Source organism: Callospermophilus lateralis, chromosome 4 (genome assembly GCF_048772815.1).
Source record: "Callospermophilus lateralis isolate mCalLat2 chromosome 4, mCalLat2.hap1, whole genome shotgun sequence".
In the NCBI taxonomy this organism is placed as follows: Eukaryota; Metazoa; Chordata; class Mammalia; order Rodentia; family Sciuridae; genus Callospermophilus; species Callospermophilus lateralis.
Genome location: NC_135308.1, coordinates 119822394 through 119835841, shown reverse-complemented (window position 1 = coordinate 119835841; position 13448 = coordinate 119822394). Strand labels below are relative to the sequence as shown.

Here is a 13448-nt window from a genome sequence, read left to right as displayed (position 1 = left end):
GGTACTTACTGGTTGTCGTGTTAGAAAACTTGAACTCAAATTCTAGCTTTCTCATGTTGAGACTGTGGCTTTAGGTGAATCACAAAAAAATTTCACTCTCTCCAGCTGTAAAGAAGGGGTAAAATGAACTACCTGCTTTTTTTTTTTTTCCTTCAGAGAGTGGTTGCAAAGTCAAGAAGAGATAAAAGGAATGAATTATTTTTAAAGCAAATATTCATTTATCCCTTCAACTAAGAGACAAATGAATTAAATGCCTACTGGATGCCAGGCAATGTGCAGGGAGCTTAATAAATGAAATAGTCAAAACCATTAAGTTATCTGTGCTTGTAATTCATTCAATCATCCAACTAGAACCAATGGAAGGTCTGTGATGTCCCAATAACTGCCAGGTACACAAGGCTTTGCTCTAAAGAGCTGTTATAGTGAGTGAGTGAATAAAACATATTGCCCTGTTATAGTGAGTGAGTGAATAAAATATATTGCCCCATTTTCTTTTATCCAGCACCCTGTGCATAGCTTTCAATCTTTAATTTACTTTAGTTCTTTTGATACTGAGAATTGAATCCTGGGGCACTTTATCACTCAGCTACATCCCCAACCCCTTTCAGTTTTTATTTTGAAACTAGGATCTTGCTCAGTTGCCTAGGCTGGCCTCAGCCTCCCAAGATGCTGGGATTACAGGTGTCTGCTGCTGTACTGGGCTACATAGCTCTTTATCAATGCTGCATTTCCTAGGTAAATTTTATCCAGGAATCCCTCATACCCAGGCACTCACAAGCTGTACATTTTAATAAATGACTCCACTTGTCTATGACTGTATTATTTGTTATAACTCCTTCCTTTCCCATCCTATAAAGTATTCCAAGCACAACTTCTATCTTGTTTTGAAAACTAATTCTAATACTTCTACTTTCCCCAAAAGTCATGTTAATTTTATCTACAAGTTGAACATCTTTTATCCAAATACCTAAAGTCTGAAATGTTCCAAAAATCAGAAACTTTTTGAGTATGAACAAGATGCTACAAGTGGATAATTCCACACCTGATCCCATGTGAATGGGTTGTAGTAAAAATGCAGCTACACTAAAATGATTGTATAAAATTACCTTCAGCATATGTGTATAAGTTGTATATAAAACATAAATGAATTTTGTGTTTAGAGTTGGGTCCCATCACCAAGATACCTCATTATGCATATGAAAATATTCCAAAATCTAAAATCCAAAATCCAAAACACTTCTGGACTCAAGCATTTCAGACAAGGAAGACTCAACCTGTAATATAACTATATTTTAAATTCCAGTTCTTTAATCGGTATTTGGGTACATTCAATATTTTTTCTTCAAAGCAAGTTCACTTCAGATTAATTCTAAGACTAGTGTGACACAATTATTGTTAGCTTTTTTTATATTTTTTAAAGTGGTCAGCGTGGGTTCAAGAACCTATTCTTGGTAAAATATCTCAGTAGCAAAAAGATAAATACTAAACAGAAGGAAACATTATTAGCTCAGTTTATTTGGTTGAAAAACTTGGAAAAACAGAATTGCAATTCTTTTAAAGCATACTATGTTTCAGACTGGCCTCTGATTCAGAGAGTGGCTTGTTGTCCAACTAACCCAAATCTGTGATCATTTATCCTACTATAGTACACATGTGGCCTTTGAATTAGGACATCTGCAAAGAAAAGGAAAAAGAGCATTTTCTGAGGATTGACATTTGTGATGTTTCGAAACCAAATCATCTCAGAATTGGAACGATGATTATTCATAGTTTAAAAAGTTCAACAGGATGGTGAGAGCGTAGGAAATGTTTAGTGTACTTGGCCCACAATTTTCTCACGAGAGGCTGAGCATCTGGAGGGACTATGCCAAGATCCATAGAGCTGTGAAGTTTTTAAAGTTGTTTTTAATAATATGTAACTTGTGCTAAGTGATGGTGAGAAAAATGAGAATTCTTAAATCTGATTAGAGGTTTAGGATAAAATATTCATTCATAAGAGTTAATTAACTGGGCTGGGGTTATGGTTCAGTGGTAAAGCACTCGCCTAGCATGCACGAGGTACTGGGTTCAATCCTCAGCACCACATAAATGTAAAATAAGGATATTGTGTCCACCTAAAACTTAAGAATAACTATTTTTTTAAAAAAGTTATTTAACTATGTCTTTGAATCTCTGGTGGTATATGTAAGATTCTTTCCACTTATTTACTAGTTAACATAAAATAATAAGTGAAAAGAGACTGAGATGGACCAATGGACTTCTCCTTCTCCTTCTCCTTCTCCTTCTCCTTCTTCTTCGTACCAAGGATTGAACCCAGGGATGCTTCACCCCTGAGCTACATCCCTAACCCTTTTTATTTTTTATTTTGAAACAGGGTCTTGCTAAGTTGCTTAGGACTTCATTAAATTGTTGAGGATGGCCTCAAACATGGTGGCCTGTACCACTGTACCTGACTGAACTTTTGAAATAACCTGTAGAGGACAGACATTAAGAAGACAATATCAGGGGCTGGGATTGTGGCTCAGTGGCAGAATGCTTGCCTCGCATGTGTGAGGCACTGGGTTTGATCCTCAGCACCACATATAAATAAATAAATAAAAAATAAAGGTAGAAAAAGAAGAAGGCAACATCAGATTCTGTTTGTTTAGAGAAGCGAGGAATTTACATAATGTGGCTTCTTTCCATCTTTAAAATAGATTCTGATACTTGGTACTCCTAGTGAGGGTAATATACTCATTTATGTTGTGACATATTTCTGTGGATAGAGTCTCTCTTTTAAGATAAGTTACAGTACTGATTGGGAAGATCTAGACCTCAGGAAGAAGGGAAAAGTGGCCATGGTTGGCAAGTCTTGGTGGGAGTTTTAGGTAGTTGTTCTGAGTACCATTAAGGATAGCTTAAGAGCAGAAATGGGGAGCAAGTGAAGTTTAAGTTTGGAAGCTCCATCTTTAGCTTTCGTTCTTTGCTGGTAGCTCTAGCTCCTCCTGTCCACTGACTCTAAAAAGAAGCATTTGTTCTTCATGTTCTCAGGAGATGAGAACATTATCCAAGATAAAGGTGAGAGAGACTAGTAGCAGATTAACACCTTACTTCATCCAAGAAGTAACTAGGAATGAAAACTAATACAAAAAATACTAGGAAGGAAATTTTGAAACACTATCAAAGGGTATAAGAGAAGTCTTTCATATAATGAAAGATAATGTCTTAGATGACATTCAAATTAAGTTTTCTGTTCAACAAAAACCTAATAGACAAAGGTAATGAATACAATATAATAAGAGAGAAGAATTTTCTATGCTTGCCAGCAAAAAGGGAATGATATCTAAAATACACAGGGAACGCTTACAAATCAACAAGAACAAAAGTCCAAAGCCCACTAGAAGAATGGGCAACTAATATAAGTAGTGAAATTATAAAAGGGAAACTCCAAGTGGCTGAAAGTGTATGAAGAAAAATGTCAATTAAAACAATGAGATAATCCTCCAAAAGTTGGCAGAGTCAAAGTTGGATAAGAGTAAGTCTGGCAAAGGAAGCTTTATTCACTTACGTGAGAAAATAAATTCATACAGTCTTTGTAGAGAGCAGTCTGGCAGTAGTTAGTAAAAGTTAGTACACTTATCCTTATAGTCCAGTGGTTCTACTCTTGGGTAAATATTCCAAAAATATATATTTCACAAAAAATCATTGAAATGATGTGGATGAGATTGCTTGGTGCTGTGATGTCTATTTACTGAGAAACCAGAGGCAATTTAGGGGGCCATCACTGGAGAAATGAGTAAATAAAATGTGTGGATAAACACTCTGGAATACCAGTTGGAAAGAGGGGCTGCACATGGTGATGAGGACAGTTGCAAGAACATAATGCTGAGTGAAAGAGTAAGAGAACCATCCCTATAAAATCAAATACCTATACACACTAAATAATACTCCATGTTTTACAAGGTGCATGTATATTCAGAAATACGTATCAAACATATACAGAGTACAGCTGTGGCCTATGGCAGGGGTAGAGGTGGTGGCGAGGGAGTGAGTGGCAGCGAGGGAAGGACACAGATGAGGACAGGGATGCACGCGCATGCGCATGAGCGCACACAGAAACTTGTATAGAGTAGTGATCACTTTCATTAGACTGAGAAATGTGAATACAAACCTTTTTTTTTAATCTGAGCTAACAAAAGCCTTCCGCCTTCCTTCTTCTACAGAGATTCGTATTTTAAAGAATCGGTTTCGGTTGTGAATTTCACAGCATCAGCCAATGATTTGTGAAGCAGTTTTATTCATTCAGTCAACAAATACTTATTTATCCTCCACTCTATGCCAGGCATTGATCTAGGTGCTAGGGATGGGACAGTGAATGAGACAGCAAAAGCCAGCCTTTCAGTTGGGGATTCTTGTTAGCCCTTCCTGGTATCAGACTTTTTAAATTGCTCCATATATCTAACATCAACCCTGGGGACCATCTATGGGGAGCTTGACAGTGGAGTGCTGGGGTGGCCCTTTATCTGGGGTGGCTGTAGAAGGGACTTGGAAATTCACAAGGAGACAACTGAGAGGAGGCCTGTTGTGATCTAAAGGTATTTAGCACACGTCTTCAGTTGTATTTTCAGGAGCAGCTGTGTTACATTGACACTCTCTCCTGACAGCAAATACTTTTGAGACTCCTGCTATAACTGTTCAGAAATCCACAAACAGTCCCAGAGCAGATTTTCATCACTTTAGTGAGTTTTAGCCCAGCTCACAAAAACCTAAGGTCTTGGCTTTATTAATTCTATCATATTAATAAGTGATCCATTGGGGCACTTAATAAATGAGAGACATATTGCAGCATTTTAAGACTGCTTTGTAAATTGCTGGCATTTTATTTTTGTTTCATAGCTATTTATCTCTCTTTGGGAACACTAAAGAAGCTAGTAAGTAGGATCAGTTCAAATAACAACTTTAGATGTGCTGCAAAGGCAATCCCTGAATTACTTTCATGTTCCCAAAGGCAGAAAATTATATAAATTTGTAGATCTACTTATTCCTTCCATATGCTTTACCACATCTTTCATATGCATGTAGCACTGATGCAAGAGTTGGCTTTTCAAACATTAGAGACTTCTCTCAAAACATACAAATCAATGATGCAAAAATTTATTTTCCCATTGGAATAAAGTTATATATGTTTGTTAGTTTTACAGACAAACCAACATATGCCTATTTAATCCACAAAATAGTTTGAATCTAGTGCTAATATTATTATATAAAGCTCTGGGCAAAAATGATCATAGTGCATACAATAAGAAATTGGGTAAGAAAGAATCTCCTCATTTTTTCTTGGGCTCATGAACAACCCCAAGAAAACATTTGGTACAGGTCTATATTTCTTTTTTTTAATTTAGAAAAAATGATTTTATTTTTAATTGGCAAGTAAATAAATATGATGTATATATATGCATATGTTGTATAACATGATATTTTGCTATGTATATACATGGTGGGATGGCTAAATAGAGCTAATTAATATATTTATTCCCTGTGTGTGTGTGTGTATGTATGTATGTATATGTGTACATATATATATATTTAGTATGTGTGTGTGTGTGTGTGTGTGTGTGTGTGTGTGTGTGTGATGTGTGTGTGTGTGTGTATGAGTGAGAACACTTAAAATCTATGCTTTGAGGGCCAGGTTGTAGCTCAGTGGTAGGGCACATACCTAGTACGTGTGAGGCACTGGGTTCAATCCTCAGCACCAAATAATAAATAAATTAAATAAAGGTATCATGTCCATCTATAACTAAATAAAAATATACACTTTGAACAATTTAAAAATATACAATGTATTGCTATTAACTATAGTCACCAGGATGTACAATAGATCTTTTGAGTATATTCTTCCTTCTAAGTGAAATTTTATATCCTTTGATTAACATAGGATACAAATCTTCTTCCCCCAGGCCCTGCCAACCATCGAGTTAGAGGTTTTTAGAGTCCATGTTTAAAGTGGGATCATGTGGCTCTACTTAGTCTCATCTTCCCTTTTTTTTATCTTTCTCCTAAGGCCACTTTCCTAAGTGTTCAGGATCCGGTGCTGTTTTGGCCCTTCACTTTGTCACCTCTCTTAGGTGTGTGCCATCTCTAAAATGGTCAAGATTTTACAATACTTTGAATCCGCCTTTCCATTTCTTTAATACTCCTAATCTTAATTAGTTGTGAGAAGAACAATTGGATCCAACTAATTTTCATGAATTCATTCATATTTCTTCCCTTAGCAGTAGAACTTTCATTTTGATAGTGGTACTTGCTCCCTGCTCCCACTCTTTGGCAGAGTTGCCAGTCTAGTTTTTAGGTGTTATTTAGAATTCAGCATATTTTTAATAATGTAAAATTAACATGCAATCACTTTGATTTCTCTTCTTCAGTTATTTATCTATACAAGTAAGAGTTATTCTAAGATTACTTGGAAATAGATTTTGAGACTTGCATAGATAGAATTTCAAGATGAATTACTCTCTCTATTTTTTATTAAAAATACATGTAAAGAAAATGATTAGATTGTTCAGTATTAGTTTTCCAAGCTTAAATTGATATTGGTCATATGCCATGAGTAAAAAATTTTATATTTTCATCTATCAAAATTGTTTTAACCACTTTAAAATAGTACAAGAGTGAAAAAAAGAAAACACTGATTAGATTAGCTAACACTATTATTTGAAAAACATAAGTCTAGCTTACAATTCAGCATTTATTTTCTAAAAATAAATGAAATTATTTTAAAAATTGGAATGATATCCAAGTTGTCATTATTGCTTACTTGAATGTAGCGGATATAGGATATGGGTCCTTTATTTCTGGTCACTTCTAAAAAGATAAGAATCTATGAAGCTGGTAGGAAAATGAGTCTGTAACCAAAATGCTTACTCAGTTACTATAGGAGATCAAAGAGTATTATACTAAACCTGGAATCTACAAAGCATTTTTTTTCTTTGAAAGACATATAGGGTTTAGAAAACTTCTGGGATTCATCTGTAAAAGCCCCAATAGTGACGTTTTAGGGAAACACATCTCAAGGTGGGAAGAATAGGAGGTAGCGTTTTGTGGGCTCCTATAGTGGTTAGGTAGTTCTCAGAAGACAGAGCTGGAAATTAGATAATTGCTGATGTCATACTTTTCACAATTAAAAAAAAAATGATGTCCAGGGGCTATAAAAGCAATAGCTTCTACCTGTTCCATCATAAGCAGAATCTCCGAAACAGGTAAGTGTTTCAGCAAGCTGATACAATTGGTCTGTTAGGTGTGATACTTCTGGACTAATTTGTTTCCCTCTTGCTGTCTTTGCCTCCTCTTCGCCTCACACCAGGTTCTCCTTTCCTAGTCGCTACTCAAGTTATCAGCAATGGCTGCCCTGCAGAAATCTGTGAGCTCTTCCCTTGTGGGGACCTTGGCTGCCAGCTGCCTCCTTCTCATTGCTTTGGCAGTGCAGGGCGGAGCAGCGGTGCCCATCAATGACCACTGTGGGCTCCACAAGTCCAGCTTCCAGGGGCCGTTCATCATCAACCGCACCTTCCTACTGGCTGAGGAGGTACTCATCTCAACCTTGCTGTCTTTCTCATCGTATCTCCTTGGGACCCAAATAGTTCTTAAAGTTTCCCTTTTTTAGTATTTCTTTCTTTCTTTCTTTTAATTTCTCTTCCCCTCATATTTTTATTGGAGCATTATGATTATGCACAATAGTGGGATTCATGGTTACATATATTCAGGCATACACCCAATATGACCACGTCATTATTCCACATCGTTCTGAACATTTTATTTGAGCATTTCTGAGATCTTTAGGAATTCATCATTTATCCCTACAGATAACTTTGTATGTCTCTTCGGAGACTATTTGAAGATTTAATTTTTACCAGAACTCTTTCCTTCCATTTTGGCCTTAGGATACATACCTTGAGTTTTATCCAAGGAGGAGTTGCTTTGTAGCCCATCTGATTATTAAGTTTTTCCTTTACTCCTTTGTGCATTATTCAAAGCTCATGTATACATCTATCTTCAGTTTTTATATATGCTCTGGGGATAGGGCAAGATGTACATCTCCACTTAACAGACCTTTTTTGTATATCTTCCATGTCCCGACACTCAGTCTTTCTTCTCTTCCAGGCCAGCTTTGCAGATAACAACACAGACGTCCGCCTCATTGATGAAAGACTCTACCAAGGAGTCAGTGTAAGTTATGGTTATGATGAGCAGAGTCTGGGGCCCATTGGTGGTTAGCTGGTAGATCGGTCTTCTGGTTGCCTCCTCACATGATCCCTACTGTGTCTTTTCCACCTGCAGATGAAAGAGCGCTGCTATGTGATGAAGCAAGTGCTGAACTTCACCCTGGAAGAAGTGCTGCTCCCCAACTCAGACAGAGCCCTCCCCTACCTTCCAGAGGTGGTGTCCTTCCTGAAAGGTCTCAACAACAATCTCAGACTCTGTGTAAGTCCCTGCCTCAGCCTACCTCCACCTACTCCTGGCCACCTCCTTCCCTCCTTCTACCACTGAGAGCCTGCTCCCCACCAGCCCTCTCTCCTTCCTGATCCCTGGGCTTACTGCCTCGGCACCATGGTCATCAGGAATCATTTGGAATTGCAGAGGGTTAGCTTTTGCTTTAATTGAGTCATATTTTTAGTTTATAGTGGTGCTTGGAATCTGGTAGTAAAGCCTACAGAAACCTCATTTGTTTTTCTGTGGAAAGAAAACAACTCAGATTATATGTGGTGAGAAAGATGTTGGGAGGTGGAAGAAAAACACCTATATGTGGAAATAGATCCACTGAGTACAAGTTACTAGATGGAGGGAATGGGAAGAGAGAAAGTGGGAAGAGATGATATTTTATGATATTTTACTTGATATTCCTGGGAAGCCTTAATGGTGGTGGGTAAGCAAGGGCTGCTCCCTTCTTGATATCATGACAAAATCAGAAGTGTGAGAACTTGATGTAAATTTAAAACTATGAGACATGTTGGAGAGGAGTGGGCAGAGCGAAAGGTATCTGCTGTTAAGTGAGGAGTTCCTACTGTTCACATAAGATGTTTCATATGTTGTTCTGAGCACGCAGATTTGATGAGGTGCAGTTAAAGTTTGATTCCTGTCAGAATTGGCATAAACCACTCCATTTTTCCCACAAACTTAAACCCCCAAAGGATTTCCTGACTATGAAAAGAGGTCCTCTGTAAGAGAAGTGTCTGGATTTTGGTGTCCAAGACAATTCAAGAGCTCATAAAATCTAGGTCACTGGTGAAATCTAGGTCATTGTGGGTAAAATTACCCAGAGCTTCCATTCCAGGTGAATTAATTGTCACATGGCTTGGAAGGGCATTGAGGTTCGCAAAGCTTCTGCAAAACAAAGATAAAATACTTACTCTTGGTTTCATTTTGTAGCATATCAAGGGTGACGACCGGCATATCCAGAAGAATGTGCAAAACCTGAAGGACACAGTGGAAAAGGTATTGTTGATAAATATTCATACTAAGTCATTTAATAGGAGAGATAAATGTTGTTTTTCTTCTTTCCCTCCTTGTGATATTTTACTCGATATTCCTATGGTCGAGTTGATAACTTAGGTGCATAAGTATATAGATACATGTCTGCATCTATAAATCAATTTCCAAATTTTTCAAATCATGAAGCTTATCAGGGAAGCAAATTATGAAACAAATCAGGGAACTTAGGTCATATAGTCTTATGGCCAGTGGCAGAACCAAGTTGGAATGCAGGTATCCTTATTCTGCTCTCAGGTCAGCACCTATTCAGCAGCCATAGGTACTAGTTTTAGTATTATTCTGTTAGAGTTCTATTGACTCACAATCTGAAGGATCGCTTTCTCTAACCCAGAAAAGTGTCAAAATTCATTTGAAGTGATTTTTGTAAACCATTGATTTGATGTTGTGACACCTGGGAAAAAATCAACCTAGAACAATAACAAAATTACATATAGGATGGAGTGCAGGGATCATTGATAATTATGTTTAATTATCATAATATTGTGTCCAATCACTTGATGGTTTCAAATAGAGTGAGAATATTAGTCATGGATCTATTATAATGAAATGGAAGTGTTCATTTCCTTAACAAACCCCTATTAAATATCTATCTACTGTGAGTTTAGTGTATATTTCTATGGTAAATAATTATGTGGCCTATTTGAGGAACAATAGTGGAAGGCTCAGACTAGCAAATATGACTCATCCCCAACCAGAGGAATGATTGGTGGCAGTGAAAGTGAATGCTTTTTGCAAGCAGGTGCACCTGAATACTCAGACACTGGAAGGCTCTAGCTGATGAAATTTTCAGAAACTCACTTAGCCTCAATTCCCCCCTTTTCTATCATAATTATTTTTTAGAAGAAATTTCTTCCTAAGCATAATTTATCAAGCATGACTGTTTGCACTCCTTTGATTACTGAAAGCTTTGTAGTTTTTCGCTGTGAAGCTGGAATCTCTTGTTACCTAGACTTGTAGGGCTGAATGTTAGCATGCCACAGAGAACACGTGCTTTGTGATTCTCATTTTTAAAACCCCTGATGTCAGATTGCTTTGTGGTCTTTAGAAAAGTGAGGTGTGTGTGAGAGAGAAATCACATGGGAGGTGAGATCTGTATAAGAAAACAAAGGATTTTTTGAAATCCTTTAATCCATGTGGGGAGAACCAACTTTCATTTTTACAATGGGTTGCCATGTGGAAAAGTGATGATGCTTTTTTTCTCCCTGTAGCTTCAGAAAGCACACAGGCAAGAGAGAAAATGTTATTCAGAGAGAGTTCAACAGGAGGAAAAACTGATCAGAGCTATCTGAAATGGGAGGGCAGTCGTGAGTGGAGGGGAAAGCAGAGAGCAGGCTGTGGTAGCACAAAGGGCAGACAGCAGGTCAAGATAAGCCACGAAATTCTTAATGGTCTTGGTTGGGAGTCTTTGAGATATAAAAAAGTATTATGTCAAACAAAATATGGAAAACTAGCAGGGGGTAAGAAATCAGGAAGATAAAGGAGAACAAAGTATAGAAGACCATGATGACAGGATTTTTCTTCACATAATCTGGAACAAATTTAAATTTCAGAGGAGGAGGCTTTGGACTTGAACTTGGGTTTTCTTTCTCATTGAGTTTGAAAGCCTCATCTGTCTTCTACTTGAAATGACGTTAACATCTATATATCTGGCTTTTTATTTATTAAGGCAATTGGAAATAATATAATTGATATTTTCCCCACGTAAATGAAAATCTGTTTTTTTCCCTTTTTTTTTTAAAAAAAGATATTTTTTTAAAGACGGACACAATATCTTTACTTTATTTATGTTATTTATTTTTATGTAGTGTTGAGGATCGAACTCAGTGCCTCACACGTGCTGAATTATGACCCCTTTTGTCAAGAAGAGGGAACAGAAAGCCCACGTGCTTGTTGGTACACATGTGGTTTTGATTCGAGGCTGTTTGAGCTGAGTTGTAACTGATTGCTCACAGAGAGTTGGAGGCCATGTGGCAGGCAGGTCAAGCCATGATGGACAGAACTCAGGTTCCTAGATCCCACTGTGGCTTCAATGTGCTTAGTCTGGTTAGGAGCCATACAGCCCTCTGCCCAGCATTCCCTGACCCTTATTAGCATTTTAATTTATTTATTTTTAATTGACAAATAATTGTTGTGTAACTTATGAGTTACAACGTGATATTTTGATCTACCTGTATATTGTAAAAGATTCAATCAAACTAATTACCATATCCATCAATAGTTTTGTTAGGGGGACATGAATGCGATGGTTAGCTATTGGTGCCTTCTCAGTTCAGATAGCCATCATTTTAAGGTCTTTGGCAAATCATATTATGCTCAGGCTAAAAGGTTAATATTATTGTTTTCAAAAGGCTAAATCCTGGTTTCTGTTTCTAGTAATCTAATCACTCCATATGCCTTTAACTAGTTCCTCTTTAGGAAACATGGCAAAAATGCTTAAATACATTTGTGTTCTTATTTTCACAGCTTGGAGAGAGCGGAGTGATCAAAGTAATTGGAGAACTGAATTTGCTATTTTTCTATTTGAAAAATGCCTGCGTCTGATGGAGTAAAATTGGAAAATGAATAGCTTGCCTGCTAAAAATAACAATAAGATTTCTAAGGGAACTTTTTTACTAAAAGGAAAATGGGAAGCCAAATTCTACCATTGTTGGTGAATTCCACATGAAACCCTGCTTAGCTCAAAAGAAATATCAATCATTTTTTTTTTTTTTTTGTCAGAAGATCAGAGGTAGACCTTGCAAGCATACAGATTTATTTGATAACATTTTGTTATAACTGGTGTTTTATACAAGAGAAAAAATATTTTTAATTAATTGTCTATTTCCAAAAAAAGATTTCTTCTCATTCCTTTAGAAAAAATTCTAAATAATTGCATTTCCATAATCAATACTTTATATTTATAAATTTATTTATTATTATAAGAATGCATTTTATTTATGCCATTTTATTAATATGGATTTATTTATAGAAACTTTATTTGAAATGTTACTGAGTATATAAGGCTAATATTCATATTTATGACAGTAATTATGGAGCTATAATATGTTTGACTTCAATAAATACATGGGTATTATAAGTGTTGTGGCTTTGTGATTTTTCTCTTTTAATACCACCGGTATCATCATGATCTCCATCATCTGATTATTCTCATGACTTTATCCTTGACTCAAATAATGATCAATATTATACTGCTAAAATTTGGATCTGGAGTGTCTCTGCAAGACCACTGTATTAAAGACTTAGTCCAGGAGAGTGCTATTGGGAGGTGGTAGAATCTTTACAAGGTAGGGTCCAATGAAAGATCTTCACTGGGGGTGTGCCCTTGATAGGGAGAGTGGGGCTGTGTGCTCCCCACTATAATGTTGCCTTGCCACAGGCCCAAATGCAATAGGGCCAATTGACAGAGCACATGGTCGGACACCTCCAAAACTGTGAGCCTTTTCTGTTTATGAGTTAATTATCTCAGGTATTTGTTATAGTGATAAAAAATGGCTGATATGTATCTCCATTTTACACATGAGAAAACTGAATGAGGGACATGTTAAGAAATACATTATAACTATAATAGTTGACCTTTATTGAGGCAAGTTTATCTGATTTTAAGGCCTATGTAGATTTATTTTGTTGATTCAGCATGTCATTCTGAAAGTAAAAGGTAAGACACCAAAAAAGAACTCATCTGTGTCATTAGCAGTTTGTGGATAGAATAAAGGAGTGATGTGGCTGGGGAGAAATACATGCAGCCTCTCTTGTGGTAGAGGACCTGGTTTATTTCTAGGTCAAGCCCATTATGGAGGGCATTCTTCAGTCTTCCTGTAAACAGGCAATAAGAAAATGGGGACTATGTTGGGGCGCCTTTCTTACTAGTGAAGTTTAGTACTGCTAGAGAATTCTCATAGAAGAAGAAAAATAAAACACACACA

General features: G+C 36.8%; 1 protein-coding gene across 1 annotated transcript; it reads left to right on the top strand.

Annotated features, from left to right (window-relative positions):
* The first annotated feature begins 7375 nt into the window (after positions 1-7375).
* Positions 7376-12066, top strand: Il22 (interleukin 22). Its single transcript, XM_076853082.1, has 5 exons — positions 7376-7561; positions 8137-8202; positions 8314-8457; positions 9403-9468; positions 11989-12066. The coding sequence occupies exons 1-5, from the start codon at positions 7376-7378 to the stop codon at positions 12064-12066; spliced, it is 540 nt and encodes a 179-aa protein (XP_076709197.1).
* Positions 12067-13448: the final 1382 nt, after the last annotated feature.